The 15,920-nt window shown below is 52.5% G+C and overlaps 2 protein-coding genes across 2 annotated transcripts; both read right to left on the reverse strand.

Annotated features, from left to right (window-relative positions):
* On the reverse strand, window positions 1-3,742 carry Aldoa (aldolase, fructose-bisphosphate A). The gene is given in 10 exon segments (XM_038328631.1): window positions 1-282; window positions 375-574; window positions 720-894; window positions 978-1,061; window positions 1,408-1,568; window positions 1,667-1,721; window positions 2,173-2,274; window positions 2,276-2,385; window positions 2,484-2,616; window positions 2,819-3,742. Coding segments are annotated over 10 exon segments (1,257 nt in total). The 5' UTR covers window positions 2,960-3,742; the 3' UTR covers window positions 1-186.
* Window positions 3,743-5,066: 1,324 nt separating this feature from the next.
* LOC119813450 (keratin-associated protein 4-3) lies at window positions 5,067-14,496 on the reverse strand. The gene is made up of 6 exons (XM_038328785.1): window positions 14,365-14,496; window positions 14,191-14,226; window positions 13,235-13,378; window positions 12,881-13,036; window positions 5,353-5,876; window positions 5,067-5,186 (listed from the first exon to the last, which is right to left on the reverse strand). Exons 2-5 carry the CDS (start codon window positions 14,194-14,196, stop codon window positions 5,763-5,765), a joined length of 420 nt encoding a protein of 139 aa, XP_038184713.1. The 5' UTR covers window positions 14,197-14,226; window positions 14,365-14,496; the 3' UTR covers window positions 5,067-5,186; window positions 5,353-5,762.
* Window positions 14,497-15,920: the final 1,424 nt, after the last annotated feature.

Genomic DNA, 15,920 nt, shown 5'->3' on the forward strand with positions numbered 1-15,920 from the left:
TCCCCCTTAAATAGTTTATTGGCAGTGGGCTGGAAGGGATGGCAGAATTAGCATTCGCAGACAACACCACACCAGTCACAAGGGGAGCAAGAGTGATGGGAAAGCCTTGAAGGCCCCCTCTTCAAAAGCAAGTGGGTAGGCTGGGGGGCCTGGAGTGTCGATGGGGCAGCCTTAAATCACCACTGCTTAGTAGGCATGGTTGGAGATGAAGAGAGATTCGCTGGCTGCGGCTCCAGACTGGCCACTTGGGGTGTACTTTCCTTGACAAGCAAGGCTGTTGGCCTAAAAGGGAAGAGAAACCAGGTGAGAGTTCTTCTGAGTGCCCCCCCCCCACACATGCCCAGGCACCCGCTCCCACCTTCATGCTGCCTTACCAGGGCTCGCTTGATGTATTCCTCCTGGGCAGCCTTCAGGTTCTCCTTCTTCCCGCCCCAGGCCTTCAGAGCAGAGGCCTGCAGGGCTCGGCCATAAGAGAAAGTCAAGGCCCATGGCTTCAGCAGGGGGCACTTGTTGATGGCGTTGAGGTTGATGGACGCCTCTTCCTCGCTCTGCCCTCCAGACAGGAAAGTGACTCCTGGAGATCAAGGGCAGAAGGAAAGGGGTGGCTTTCACTAGAGGTGCAGGGCAGGGAGGAGCCGCCAGAAGCTACCCTGGAAAGGAGTCAAATGTGCCGGCGCAGCCATCCACTTCACCAACCAAGATGAGGGAGTGGGCCTCACCAGTGACAGCAGGGGGCACTGTGCGACGCAGAGCTGTGACAGTTGCCATGGCAATCTCCTCATTGGAATATTTCTGGGTACAAGCATGGCCTGGGGTGACCATGTTGGGCTTCAGCAGTGTGCCTTCCAGATAGACGTGGTGGTCACTCAGAGCCTTGTACACAGCAGCCAGTACCTGGAACAGGGCAGGGTGTGAGGTGAGGGACAAGGATCACCTGTGAGTGGACCCAGCCCACAGAGACAGGCAACCTAACCTACCTTCTCAGTTACATACTGGCAGCGCTTTAGGTCATGGTCCCCATCAGGGAGGATTTCAGGCTCCACAATGGGTACAATGCCATTCTGTGGGGAGGGACAGGGTAGTGAGGTCTCTTGACTGGGAACCCTGGGAACCCCACCTACTAATCTCCACCCCACTAGCCAAGATGTTATCTTCATGATGATAGTGAATCAAGGCTTCAAAGGCCTTGGCAGATCACTGGGGACAATGTCCTCAGATTTGCCCACACATCCCCGCCCCCCACTGGCGTTCCCACCACTGTTTTATAGAGTGGCCTCCACTTGTTTGGTATTGAGAACAGTTGCTCTGGGGGAGGGAGATGTCCTGGCAGATGGCCAGAAAGCTAGCCCACACTGGAACCAAATGGCGTAGGAAGTGGTCTACTGTGACCCAGTCGTTCAGTCCCACCTGCTGGCAGATGCTGGCATAACGGGCCAGAACATTGGCATTTTCCATGATGGCAAGGGCTGAAGGAGTGTGCTCCCCAATCTTGAGCACACAGCGCCATTTGGCAAAGTCAGCTCCATCCTTCTTATACTGGGCACAGCGTTCTGACAGCCCATCCAGCCCTGAAGAGGAGGAACAAAGCAAAGAGAGGCAGAGTCATGACTCCACTCTGGGACCCCGGTGAGCTGGTGAGGAAGGGAAGGAGGCAGATCACACTCACCTTGGGTGGTGGTCTCACCATTGGTTCCTGCCAGGGGTACCACGCCTTTATCTACCTGCCAGGATACAGGGCAGCAATTCAGCTCTACCATCCTTTCCTCTACCCAGCCAGCTCCATCCTTCACTGCAGCCTTTCAGGGCCTACAATTTTTTTTATGAGTCCCATGAGGAAAAATACACGTATTATTTGAGAGAACATTAATTGGAGGAGCTGGCACTACCTCTCACTAAGCAAACCGTTTCATTGCTTTGCACTTTGACTTTTTCAGCTGTAAATAAGGAAAATATTATTTAAACTGTAAAATAAGGAAACACCTTAGAACAATAGGGGGCTGTAGAGTTCAGAGATAGAGCACTTGCCTAGCATGCAAAAGGACCTGGGTTCCACCGAAGTCTGGAGCAAACAATACCTAAATCCCTAGCCCCTGCTAACCCAGCACCCAATCCCTGCCCCATTAATCCGCTTCCCCAGGTCCATCTCTAATCTTACACCTCCAGGGCCCTTACCTTAATGCCCACAACACCGCCCTTGGACTTGATAACTTGGGGGAATGGACGTCCATCATCCGCCTTCTGGTAGAGTGTTTCGTGGAAGAGGATCACCCCCCCCAATGCAGGGGTTCACACGGTCATCAGCAGTTAGCAGCAGCTGGCGGTAGAAGCGCCTGTTCTCTTCGGTGTTCTCAGTGCCAATGGACTGCAGCCGCTTAGCAATGCTTCCTGAAGGGAGGATTGTGAGGAAGGATAAGAGGATCAGCCTGCCACCTCCAACCCCGGGTCCCCTGCCCCTCCCCCCGTTTCTCCTGCCTCTACCGCACCAGTGGACTCATCTGCAGCCAGGATGCCCTTGCCCGGAGCCACAATTCGGTGAGCGATGTCAGACAGCTCCTTCTTCTGCTCCGGGGTTAGTGCTGGGTACGGGTAGGGCATGGTGCCAGTGGCAGCACGTTCCTGAGGGAAGGAGACGGACAGGGACAAGTGGTTAGTTGGGCCATCCTACAGTCTCCCCAGGTAAATGAGGACTCCTTCCCCGGAGGGCAGGAAAGCAGCCCCACCTCCCCTGCCCCACTCCCTGAGGGTCCTGGGCTACTTCCTGTCCCAGAGCTCTCCCGTACACCCAACTTCCCTATACTAGACCTGCCTCTTCCTGTACCTTTCCTAACTCTGTCTGTTGCTGGGTGTTGCCCAGCTCAGAGTGGGGTTGCTCACTGGCAACTGGGGGAAAGGAAAAAGCCAGAGCCAGGGACAGGCGGGTCATGGTGAAGCTGGACCCATCTGGCTTGCGCGTTGCCATGGGTCACCTTGCCTAGAAACAAAATTGAACCGGGAGTATTTTAGAATATAAGGATCATATAGGGCAGAGAGCCCAATACCATCATCTGAAAGAGGCCAAGAAATAAATCATCTGTGTTTGAAGTCACACAGCAAAGAGAGGCAATAGAACCCAGATTTTCTGACTGAGGTGGGGCGTCCCTTGTAATCTACCCAGGTCTGGCCCAGGCTTCAAGGACACCCCAAGGTCAGGCTTCTCCCTCCTGGTTGGGGGTGGTGTTAGGAAAAGGATATTAGGAAAAATACACGGCAATCAAAAACACAGAGAATGGGCTATGGAGCTCAGGTGGAAAGGAAGCTTTGCCTCCACACTGCCCAAGAGGAAAGGGTAGAAGTGCGACACGTGCCCCACCCCTTCCCTGAAAAGTGCTCCCGTCCGTGCGGTAGCAGTTCCAGGCTCAGAATCAAGGTCACAAGATAAGAAAAGATAGCGAGGTGTTAATGGGCCACGGAGCAAGGCAGAGAGGAGTTTCCCCTCCTCCACAGGGGCTCCCCCGAAACGAAGCAAACTCCCCCAGCCCATAGAGGAACCCTGACGCAGTATACGAGCTGACCTTCCCACACCCATCGCTTCTTGGGATCCTCGAACTGGCAATGAGACCCTAATGTTTGCATAGGTGGGAGTCCTTGCAAAAATAAAAAAGGGGGTCTAATTTTTCATATCATCTTGCTTCCTCCCCCGCCATGACTCAGCTCACGGAGCTGCTGCGTGGCGCAGCGCGATCCAAGGGCGCAGGCTGGAGGGCAGAAGCTGGGCTGGGGGCGAACGTGAGGGTAGAGAAGCGAGGGGCCGTGGGGATGGAGGCTCCGCGCTGCTGCTTTACCCGCCACCGACCCAGGATCCTACCCCAAGGTCCCTTCCCCGCGCACGTGTCAAATGGCGCTCACCTGGCACAGGAGGGGATGGGTCTGCCGGGTACGGCGGTGGGTGAGCGAAAGGACGGAAGAGAGAACGCGGATAAAGTCACCAGAACCCCGATCTGCGTGCGTTCCAAAAGAACGCAGCCTATTGAGCTGAGGGGGAAGGGGATGACGACGGGAGGCGGGGCCCCGGACATTTAAAGGCGCCGCTCCGCCCTCTGCGGGTATTTTTCCTTGCTGGGACACTAAGTGTCCAATTGCAGGCAGGCACTGTGCAAGGCACCGCCTCAAGCTGCAACGATAGGAGTCGGCGCTGGGGAGGAGACGAGCGGTCAGAACCCGATCCCTCCTCCGCTCCGCTAGGACGTGACTCGAGCCACATCCCTCGGGTCACCAGGGCCCTCCCTCCCCCAGCTTCTGCCGGCGCGCGCGCGAGCGTCGTGACTCAGCCGGAATGTGGGCTGGCGAGGGGGTGGGGGTGTCAGAGGGAGATGGTGGCTGGCCTCCCCTTCTAGACCCCTGGCTTCCGGCCTGCGCAGTGGCAGCCTGACGTCACTGCAAAGAACCTAGAGGTTCCGCGCCTGCCCGCCTCGTATGGCTACTGAGCGCAACCGGCCCCTTCCCGGCCGGAGCACCCACAAGGAGCGGGAGAGGGCGACTTAGCTAGCGGGGTACGCAGGCAAAGCCTCCTCGGACCGGCGCGCCAGCCTCATCGCGAAAGAGTGGCCTAGCCTGGTACGGGCTAATCTAGCAGATGGGCGGGAGTCACCTCCCGCTACAGCTAAACACCATCTTTGATCGACAAGGGCTGGCTCAAGCCAGACTCGTCTTCCCCGAACCTGATTTTCTTCTCCAAAATAAAGATCCGTCTCTGAGCTCTCTGCCACCCACTTACTCTCAGAGCATCCAGTTCCCTCAGACCCCAATCTGCAACCCCCATCCCTACCCTGGGATCTGGCGAGCGGCCCACCTGTGGCGCTGTGAAAGAAGCCGGCAGAGCCTGGTCAGCAGCGAGTGAGCCCGGCGGCCCTGGGCTGGGTTATAAGGCAGCGCCTCTCCTCCACCCCTCCCCTACAGACACCCGCACCAGTGTCCCTGCCCGGTAACCCCTGCCCTTTCCCCACCACGAATCCCGCGGCAGGGACCTATATTTAGGGAAACCTGAGGCTCCTGACATTCATGCCAGCGTGGGGCCCCTGAGTCGGGGAAGAAAAAGGAAGCTTTGGTTTGCCTGGAGGGGAGGAGGTGCCCCTGCCCACTCACCGGTCTTTAGAAGAACCTCTTCCTTGAAAACAGCGGTGAAGAAAAATCAGTCTCCGGTCTGGGATCTATAAGGCAGAGCAAGAAGTCGGAAGGTTGCTGGGGTGTCTGGTTGTGGCCTCCCACTGACTCTTTGGTCCCCTCCTCTCTTACTCTGGGCCTGCTGGTGGCTGTATCTTTTTTTTTTTTTTCTTTTCTTTTTTTAAGAAGAGCAAATACATGCAGGATACTCACCTCTTAAAATAAGTGAGAGTCCATAGACTGGCTGCGACTGGCTATCCCTATATCTTGATATTCCAGGTTGGCAGAGCCCTCTCATACGGTTGCCTGGGTGAGCGACGTCCTGCATCCTCACCTTCACGAATATAGTTTACCAGGGAGGGAGGGGGTGAGGGGTAGGGGCACTGGCCCGAACACCAGCCCCAGCCCCTTTTCCTTCCAGCCCTCAGAAGGAACTGAATTCAGCTGTCCAAGGGCTCTCTTCTGTCCTGCAGGGAACCAGGCCCTGCACTCAAGGCTCCCAGGTTAGGCTGGACCTGCCAGCTGTGATTCCAGTGGCCTAGCAGTAGTGTCCTGAGGGCCATTTTAGAGGGGGCACTAGGGGCTGGCCACTCCCCAAAGAACAAGCCCCCCACTCCCATCCTTCATCTGAGCTTGATCTCGAAACAAAGGCAGTTGAGGCTCTGGCAGTCCGGAAGCTGGCAGGCGCAGGCACAGTCGCACAAGGGGCAGCCTTGAGGACATCGAGGAGCCCAACCCTGAGGGAGAAGAGAAAGGTGGATGAAGCCGCACCAGGACTTGGGTCTGCTTTCCTCCAACTGAAGAAGGAATCAGAGGGACTGAGGAGGTCCCTCTGCCCAGGGGAACAGAGGGTTCCATTCACCTTCTCTGGAAACAAAGCAATTCTCCACGCTGAGAATTCAGCAGTAACACACACGGTAGTACGCTAGCCTCCAAGCTCCAGTGCTCAGGGGCTCCGTGGGTGAGGAGAGCAGACCAGTGAAGAACTGGCTTTAAGTCTGACTAGAATTTGGGGGTCAGCTCTGCTCTGTTCTGAGCCCTGTGCAACCCAGAGGAAGCCAGGACATGGAGAGCACATTTCGACCCTCATGAAGGTAACTTCTGGGTTTTGGACTTCTTTGCTGGCATCAAACCAAACTGCAAGATGTCTTCCCTCCTTCCTTCCTTTATGAGACAGGTTCTCACTGTATAGCTCACGCTAATCTGGAACTATGACACCTAGGCTGGTCTTAAAATCCTGACAATCCTCCTGCTTCCACCTACCAAGTACTTGGGGTTTCTGTTGGCCTTTGTTTTGAGACAGAATTTCACTGTGTGGCCTGCCATAATGGAACTCACTTACTTCCTAGTGCTAAAGCAGGTGGATCTCTGTGAGTTTGAGGCCAGCCTGATCTACATCTTGAGTTCCAGGGCAGCCAGGGCTACATAACAGCAGTGGCTCTCAACCTGCCCAATGCTGTGATCCTTTAATATAGTTCCTCATGTTGTAGTGACCCTCAGCCATAAAGTTATTTTTTTCATAACTAATTTTACGCTGGGCGGTGGTGGCGCATGCCTTTAATCCCAGCATTCGGGAGGCAGAGGCAGGCAGATCTTTGTGAGTTCAAGGCCAGCCGGAAACGTTCGTGTTTTCCAGTGGTTTTAGGCAACCTCTGGGAAAGGACTGTGTGATCATGAAGGGGTTGTGACCCACAGACTGAGAACCAGAGACACAAAGAGTTCCTGTCTCAATAAATAAACAAACAAACAAACAAATAAATAAATAAACCTGACTTTTTAAACCAGGTCTCATGACTTGAGCCTGTAATCCCAGCACTTGGAGGAGAAGGCAGAAGTTCAAGTCAGCCTGAGCTACACGAATTATCTCTAAACGACAAACAAACAAAAATAAAACGAGGGGCTGAAGGAATGGCTCAGCAGTTAAGAGCAATCTTCGCTCTTCCAGAGGACCTGAGTTCAGTTCCCCACACATACATAGTGGCTCGGAGTCATCGTAACTCCAGATCCCAAATCCCAGGGGCTGTGACACCTTTTGATGGCTTAGGCACACACGGTGTGTGGTTTTCCTCAGGCAAACCACTCATAGATAAAATAAAATAAATCTAAAGAAAAAAAGGCTTTTTTTCCCTCAGTGCGTAGAATCTAGGACCTCATGAACATTAGGCAAATGCTCTATTTTTGAACCACCCTGAATGGGGAAGGGAGCTTTTTACAAAACGAAATGGAAATGCATAGTGATTTGCCCAAAAGAACACAACCAGAGAGAGAAACTGGCTTGAACTGGAGTTGGTTTCCCCAGGCCCGGGATTCCCTGTGCCTATTTTCCCAAGGCCAAGAAAGTTGGCCTTCATTCTAAGGCTTCAAGGCAAGGACAGTTGGGTCTCATGTTCTCTACTTAGGTGTGAAGACACGCTCAACAGGTTGCTTGAGCACAAGATATAAATGCTGAATGTATGAACTAGGTAAGGCATATCACTTTGCCCTCTTAGGGAGGAAAGGCAGAAGAGGGCCTCTCAACTCCAGGAGAGATTTCTGTCTCATGGACACAATGTCCCGAGAGATAGGAAGGGACATTCAACATGCCAACCCTCGCTCCTCTGGCCTGGGACTGCGATGATCTGCAACTGCCCCAGGCATGGATGGGAGGCAGGCCAAGGTCCTGGCGTGGACACACCCGGTGGCTGTGTGACAGAAGGCTGGCTCCTTGAGGCCACGAGCAAAACTACTGACAGCCACAGTTGCATCAGAAACCGGGCCAAGCCAGGAATAGGGAAATGACCTTTCCAACAGCTGAGGTTTCGGGGTACTGTGTCAGATGACCAGAGAGATCGGCTGTCGGGAGAGGCTCCAGCAAGGGGGGAGCCCAGCCAGTCCAGGGGAAGGGGCCTAAACTGGCCTGTTACTGTCAACAGGGGCGAAGGCTGTGGGCAGAAGGGAAAGAGAAGTGGCTTCTTTGTGTGGAGCATGGTTTGGGCATCTCTGGGGATGAAGTGGGGTCTGTGGGTTTCTAGAGGACCACACCACCACTCTGTCCAGAGCCACGGGGCAGAGCACTTCACTGCCCTGACCTCAGGAAAGAGGGTATTAAAAGCGTCTTCTGGCTCTGTTCACAGAAGGGTTTAGTCCAGCCATTAATAACTGGCTAATGGATTTCTTGACTCTCACAAGCAATGGGCCCTGGAAGACCTCTGCTGTTTTAAGTACATCAATGACTCTGCAGCCTGTTAACCCCTGTGTTCTTGGGTGGGGTTTACCTTTTGGACTTCGGGAGGGCCGGACATTTTACTGGCTAGTTGTTGCTCACGCACTAGAATAATAAGATGTAGGTGTGAATTCTGCCTGGCTAAATTGTATTCTGAGCCTCAGTTTCCTCGTCTCTGAGACAGATATGGCACTGACTTTTCAGAGTGCCAGTGGACCGAAATGAGATCCTTAGTGAGCGCTCAGTGAAGGGGGTCACACCTGTCGTCTGGTTTCCCTCTGCAGGTTGTTTGTTCTACCCCACTCTCTGTACCCCAGGCTGTCCTCGAACTCACAGAGATCCATCTGCTTCTCCCTCCTGAGTGCTGGAATCAAAGGTGTGTGCTACTATGCTCTGCTTTAGTGGTAGTCCTTAATTCTAACGTACATCTGAATTACAGGAATTTGTTAAAAAGTACAGACTAGAATCCTAGTTTGAGTGAGCGAGAGGCCTGGAGGCCTGACATGTCGAGGTCCCGCTTGTTTCCGGTCACCTAGCTGCACATCACCCCCTTCTGCGCCTAGAACTGTCTGCTCATTTATCTCTGCCCTTCACCACGATGAAAGCCCTGGGAGCACAGGGAGATGGTCTGGCTTATTTTTTGCTGAGCCCCCAGGGTCAGCACAAAGCCTCACACAGTGGCTCTGTGTGTACTGTACACATGAGGGAGGGAAGAAATGAAGGCTCCATCGTTCAGAGAACAGGTCTCTCCTACAGAGAGGAAGAAAACCTTGGGTTTGTGTCTGGCTGGCACATCTGACCCCAGGCAAGGGAGTCACCCAATCTTCTGTGAGCCTCAGTGTCTACACTGGCCAAACAGACAGGCTCTGTAACCTTTTTGGCTGTCATTGTTACCATAAGGAACCCGGAGAACAGAGGCACTTCAATATACTCGGAGGAAAGACAGATCAAGGACAGGGAAAGCTTGGCCTCCCCTTGGTCACTCTACATCTCTTTCTGGATCCAGCAGGAACTGGACAGGACCAGTTTCTCGTGTGCACAAGGTTCTGAAGCCCTGCAGCAACAGGTGGGAGACCCTGTCTTCTCAGAGTCAACCTTGGCACCTCAGCTCAGCGCTTTCCTGAGAAGCTGGATCCCTGATAGGGAAGGAGACAGTGTCAGGACCAGGAATCATCCTAAAACTCCTTGAGATAGGTGTTCTTAGAACCTAGGTCTCCTTTTCCCCTAACCCTCCCAGAAACCTACCTCCTGTCAGTCTGGGGAAGCAGAAGCAGACAATTTGAAAGAAGATAGCTGCTTGCCCTCACTATGAAGCCATAGCTGGCCTGGAACTTGCTATGCAGACCAGACTGGCCTTGAATTGGCACTCATCCATGCCTCTTTAGGCTAGGATTAAAGGTACACACTGCCATGCCTGACCCTACTTATTATAATGATCAGTCGGGTGGTGGTGGTGCACACCTTTAATCCCAGCACTCGTGAGGAAGAGGCAGGCAGATCTCTGTGAGTTCGAGGCCAGCCTGGTCTACAGAGTGAGTTCCAGGACAGGCTCCAAAGCTACAAAAAAACCCTGTCTTTAAAAAACAATAAAAAAAGGAACAAAAATAATATCTTTCAACATAGATTTAAATTTCTCCATTTTAAACTTATCTTATATGTATAGGTGTTACAGTTACATGGGTGTGTGAGCATCACTTGCACAATTGTGGCGTACAGACGAGGGTTTTGGATCCCTTGGGCCTCTGCACAGCAAGTTCTAGGCCAGCAGTGGTTTCATAGTGAGGGTGAACAGCTATCTTTTTTTTTTTTTTTTTTTTTAGTTTTTCAAGACAGGGTTTCTCTGTAGCTTTGGAGCCTGTCCTGGAACTAGCTCTTGTAGACCAGGCTGGCCTCGAACTCACAGAGATCCGCCTGCCTCTGCCTCCCTAGTGCTGGGATTAAAGGCGTGGGCCACCACTGCCCAGCCAGTGGCTATTTTCTTTCAAATAGACTCAGAAAGAGTTCTGAGCCTGATGTGGGTGCTGAGAATAGAACCCAGGTCCTCTGGAAGAGCAGCCAGTGTTCTTATCTGCTGGGCCATCTCTCCAGCCCTCAAATTTATTTTTTGAGATAGGGTAGCTTGCCCATACTGGCCTTGAACTTCCTATGTAGCTTTACCTTGAACTTCTGATTTTTTTTGAGATTTTTATTACAAGTATGAGAATTTTGACTATGTGTATGATTGTGCACCACACGCATGCCCATTGCCTGTGAACCAGAAGGCATCCATACCTAGTTTATGTGGTGCTGGGAATCAACCCAGTGCCTCCTGCATACTAGGCAAACACTATCCCAACTCAGCTATATCGCCAACCCTCATAATTTATTTTGAAAGTCAAAACATCTGCCAGGGAATTGCACCAAGTACAGTCAATCCAAGTTAGGAATTTGCTGCAGCTCAGTCTGTTACCCCCTGCTAAGGAAGGTCATCACTCCAAGGACAGGAACTCTGTTGTCTTAATCTGAGCCCAAAATAGTCCCCGTCCAAGAAGGTGGTTGATCACACTGAACATTTTTAAACCCACAAACATAAAAATTGTTGTCTTCTGTAGGTCAGTTTCTCCCTCGAGGATTCTATTGCAGCTTAAACTGTGGAGCAATTTGCTAGCCAAGGCTTTTCTGTGTAACAGTGGGGAAGCCACAAGCATCCCTAAGCCCTCTTATTCCTCCACAAGGAGAGCAGAATAGTATATATATAGCTCCAGGTTCAGGCACAGACACATGGCCAAGTGCGATGTGCAGTTGAAATGGTCATAAAGAAGCAGACTGTGTGGCGGAACTCCATCATTGCAGGGAGGGAAGAAAGCACGGTAGTCACGGTGAGGCATGAGAGTAGCACACACACAAAGAAGGCAACTTCACAGAGCACCTAGAAGATGACCACTCCTCCTATCTCTGCGCCCTCCTTCCTGTTTCCTATGACTCTAGCCGAGTGCTCTACCACTTTGCCTTTCTACCTGAGTATTTCGCAGACAATACCTTTAGTAATAAAACTAGATTTTTATTACAAAAACCCACCTGTAATCCCAGCACTGGGGAGGCAGAGGCAGGAGGATCTCTGTGAGCTTGAGGCCAGCCTGGTTTACATAGTGAGACCCTGTCTCAAAAAAGCAAAGCCAAACAAAACAACTAAACCAGCAAAAACCCAGCCTGCTTGATAATTAATATGATTTAATTTTAGAAATAAAATTAAGCCTTCCTGGGCTGGAGAGATGGCTCAGAGGTTAAGAGCATTGCCTGCTCTTCCAAAGGTCCGGAGTTCAATTCCCAGCAACCATATGGTGGCTCACAACCATCTGTAATGGGGTCTGGTGCCCTCTTCTGGCCTGCAGACATACATGGAAGAAATGCTGTATACATAATAAATAAATATTTTTAAAAAAAATTAAGCCTTCCTCCGTCTTGGCACCTATGAAGTCCTGCTGGGAACAGGACCTCTAAAAGGCAAATACGTCTGGAAGGCTGTGGTCCCGTGCCACTTCAGCTGGCTAGAAGCGAGGTCTCCGGAACCAAAGGGAGCCATGGCTCTGAAGTCTAGAGGTGGTTATGACTAAGATGAAATTTAATTTTACTTGGGAAGAGATGCGCTGATGTGCCTAAAGCAAGAACAGCACTGCCTCCTAGAAGCACACTGAAAAGCCAGAGTGGTCTGGGGAAAGGGTAACTCAAACCCACGGAAACAGCGGCAGGGTTCATGCCAAAGTCCAAAGCAACTTTCTCGCAAAGGCCACTGGACACAGACTCCTCTCACAAATTTAAACTAACCAAAAGGAAGTAAACAGAAGTGAAAAAATTACAGTTAAGCCAGGATGTTGTGGCGCACACCTGCGGGCTCAGCACTCAGGGACAGAAGCAGAGGACCAGGAGTTCAAGGCCAGCCTCGTCTGCAAGACCCTGCTGCAAGCGAAATTTAAATATATCCCCATCTCTCAGAATTGCTGGTGAAAACAGCACAGGGCCTACAGCAGTGAGCTCTCTGGAATATAACACCCAACGAACAGAAGGCATTTTGTTGAGGTCAGCGCAAGGTCCCGGTCCACACCAGACAAGCACTTCACTTACAACCCTGTTTTCTTTTGACTACTTTGTTCAGAAGTCCTGATTATGGGTATGGTGGCTCACACCTTTATTCCCAGCACTTGGGATGCAGAGGCAGGTGGAGCTCTATGAGTTCAAGGCCAGCCTGGTCTACATACAGTGAGTTCCAGGACAGCCAGCACTATATAAGAGAGAAACCTTATCTCAAAAAAGTCCTGATTATGCACTGGGCATGTCACACAAATCATCTTTCTCCAGCTGTCATCCTATTTTCTTTTCTTTCAAGTGCCATTCATCTCCAGAAACAATCTGATATGCGGCTATGTTGCCTTTCGTTATCTGCCTATGACTCAGTACCTGGCCTAGGGCTGGGGCTCAGTGATAAATGTGCTGAATGAAGAAATGAAGGCCCAGACCATCCCCGGACCAGAGGGTGAAGAACGCATTAAGAATGGAACTCACAGCTTCGCTGGGATGAGGGCAGCAGGCATCCAGGTAGTGGGATGGACTGGGCAGGGGGAAGTCGCAGGCTTCTGCGCAGCTCCAGCAACAGTCCTGGGTCTCTGAGGCACTCTGCTTCCTGCATGGGGAGCTGCAGTCTGTGCAGCAGCCCTGAGCCTGGGAGACGACAAGACTCAGGATCTGGGCCAGACAGCAGGGACAGATAGCCCTCCTCTTTACAAGGGAAGGACTAACTGGAGATAAGAAGGCTCTCCTGGTCCCACGAAAAGGACAGATGCGCTGACTAAATGGCAGGTGAGGGGACATACTAATCACCAGGTTCCTGGTCCCTTCCTTCCCCTCCAGGCTCCTCACCAGCAGGCAGTGCCTGGTCAGCAGCACTAAGCCCAGCAGCAGCAAATATACGCCCACAGCGATGAAGACGATAGCCGGGATGGGGAGCAGCAAGGGAGGGCTGCTGATGGACGCTGGGGCTGGATTCCATGGGCCAGAGGAGGTCTGAATAAGCACAGAGGAGGAGGGGCGTGAGGTGGGACAAGAGCTGGGGCAAGAGCTGTACAGGATGCCAGGAGGGGCACAGAACTGGGTGAGAGGTCCACAGGGCACTGACTCTCCTCCGCCCTGTCCCTTGGCCATCCTGGCCATCCTCATCTTACTACCAAGTACCTGCTGTCAGTTTAGAGACATCTACGAAACACTGCTCTCCTTTGTACAACACTTCTCTGCACAGATTTTTGTATCTAGCTCTGATCTGACGGTCTTCCCATCTCTCTCTCGGCCCTCGCCCCTCTTCTAACTCATTTCTTTGTTTCTTTTTTTTTTTTTTCCTCTGTAGTTTCGGAGCCTATCCTGGAACTAGCTCTTGTAGACCAGGATGGTCTCCAACTCACAAAGATCCGCCTGTCTCTGCCTCTCAAGTGCTGGGATTAAAGGCGTGCACCCCGCTCCTTCTAACTCATTTCTTTCCACATCAGCTGCCCTGGCATCTCCACCAGCAACTCCCGACAACTGCTTATTTCAGGGACAAAGCTCCCCCACCCTAGTCCTAGCTACTCCTTCCCCCACCCCATACCCTGCAATCAGGCTCCATCCTCTCTCTGACCCCTAGGCCTCTGCCTGTATTGCTTACTGTCTCTTTGATTGCTAGTACACTATCTTGCTAGGGATCCCTAAAACGTGCCACTTTACGGGAAGTGCACCCCGGGCACTGTCTCACAGCTCTGGTCCAGAGCTAAAAGGTATTGAAGAGAAAGAAAGTCCCCTCCCCAGTCCGAGCTCAAAGGCAGGAGAGCACAAAGCACTGGACTCACGTCCATGGGGCAGGGCAACACTAGTCCGTCCAGGAGCTGCAGAAAAGAAAAGATTCTGGGCTCAAAGACCGAGTACCCTTAGGCCGGGGTGCCCAATCTTCTCTTTCTTCCTGAGTGGGAAACCTAAGGCCCACGGATGGCGGCTGGACAGGCGGGGGTCTCGGGATCCAGCACCTTCCCTTTGCCTGGGCCACGCCCTCTGCGGTCCCCAAGTCCCGGCTTCCTCCGGCCACGCTGCTACAGCACCTACACCCTCAAGGCGGCAGGGATTTTACAGATTGCGCGCTGCCTTGGGTCCGAACCGCCAAGGCGCCAGCACCGCCCAGGAGCTTGGCGCTGCTTCTTGCTGTTGCCAAGGGGACCACAGTGCTTCCACTACGGCGGCCGCAGAGACCCAAACTCTCTATTCCCGCCTCACTATACTCTTCCTTGCCTTTTTCGACCACGTACCCTAGGTAATCGCCACCATCCCGTCTTTCCCTCCAGAAAGAGACGGAAGTAGCGAATTCTCGTCACCGCTGGCTCAGAAAGGATGCTCGTCAGATGCTGGATGCAGACTGGGTCCACTCCCTCTTCTGCAAAGGGGGAACTGCCTTCCTCAGACATACTGCGTTTTTAAACTTTATTTTCTGGAAAAGGACAAGAGCAGGATCAATTGCAGACAAGGAGCAAGACTCCCCAAGTCCCACGAAAAAGCAGATGGCAACGGTGTCTCACGATAAAAGCTTGCAAGTGAGGGGATATACTAGTCACCAGGTTCCTCGTCCCCAAGGCCTTCCTGTTCTTCTCGTCCAGGCTCCTCGTTAATTGTTCAGCCCCTCTCACTTCACCAGCGTCAGTCGACCCGTCCAGTCCTGTCCTGTCCCGTGTGTCGTGTCCCCATCCCCCCAGGCTTTTCGTCCTCCCAGCCACACCCCGCTTTTTGCATTTTTCTCTCTTTCGTTCACGTTTTGTTTACTAAGACCTGTCTGTGACCCAGGCTGACCTGAAACTCACACCATGTAGTGTGGTTTGGTCTGAGCCTCACGGCAGTGACCTCAGCCCCCTAAGTGCGGTGCTCACACCTGGTCCTGTTCTATGCTGAACCACCAACACCCACTGACTGCAAAATAAAACACAGCCTTAACAGACTCAATGCCATCTACTCAGCCTCCCCTGGCTTCCCTCCAGAGCTCCGAGAATAAAGCAAACTTCCTTCCCTCCTGGTGACTTTCTATTGGAGGACAGGGCATGCATATGTCTATAAATAGATATGACTTTGTGTCTGATCAGTTCTTTCGGTGGTCCACGGAAGATCTACTGAAGGGATACTGAGCCATGCACTGTCTCAGCTCAGAGGCCTCAGGGATGCTCTGCCCTCTGCCCAAAACACCCTTCCCTTTCTCTCTCTTGAACTCCTTCCTCATCCCTCAGGCCTGTGCTCAGCTGTGCCCTTTCAGGGTCTTGCTGCCCACTTGAGGCAGAAGTTGCCATGTTGGGCTCCGCACTCTGCAGCCTCATCCCAGGGTACCAAATGTCTCCATGTCTGCCTGGCCCCTGGGTCAGACTGCCTGTGCTGGGCTGCTGGTCCTGATTCATCTCCGTGACCCAAGCTCTTAGTACTTGGCCTTGGGACCGCCCAAAAGACAACAGTCCCTGACACTAAAGACTCTAAATCCAGATCTGACTCTACCTGCTGATTATCTGGCACCTGCTCCCTTGGCTGCAGCTGTGCTCAGTTTCCCTGTCAC

This window comes from Arvicola amphibius, chromosome 1, assembly GCF_903992535.2.
Source record: "Arvicola amphibius chromosome 1, mArvAmp1.2, whole genome shotgun sequence".
Taxonomy (NCBI): Eukaryota; Metazoa; Chordata; class Mammalia; order Rodentia; family Cricetidae; genus Arvicola; species Arvicola amphibius.

Bases quoted from the DNA above. Each gene is read 5' to 3' on its own strand.
- LOC119813450 (XM_038328785.1), bottom strand. The intron at 13,037-13,234 runs GTGAGGAGCCTG...GTCGTCTCCCAG, and splicing joins TGACCAGGCACTGCCTGCTG to GCTCAGGGCTGCTGCACAGA. The intron at 5,877-12,880 runs GTGAGTTCCATT...CTTCTCCCTCAG, and splicing joins GCCCTCATCCCAGCGAAGCT to GGTTGGGCTCCTCGATGTCC.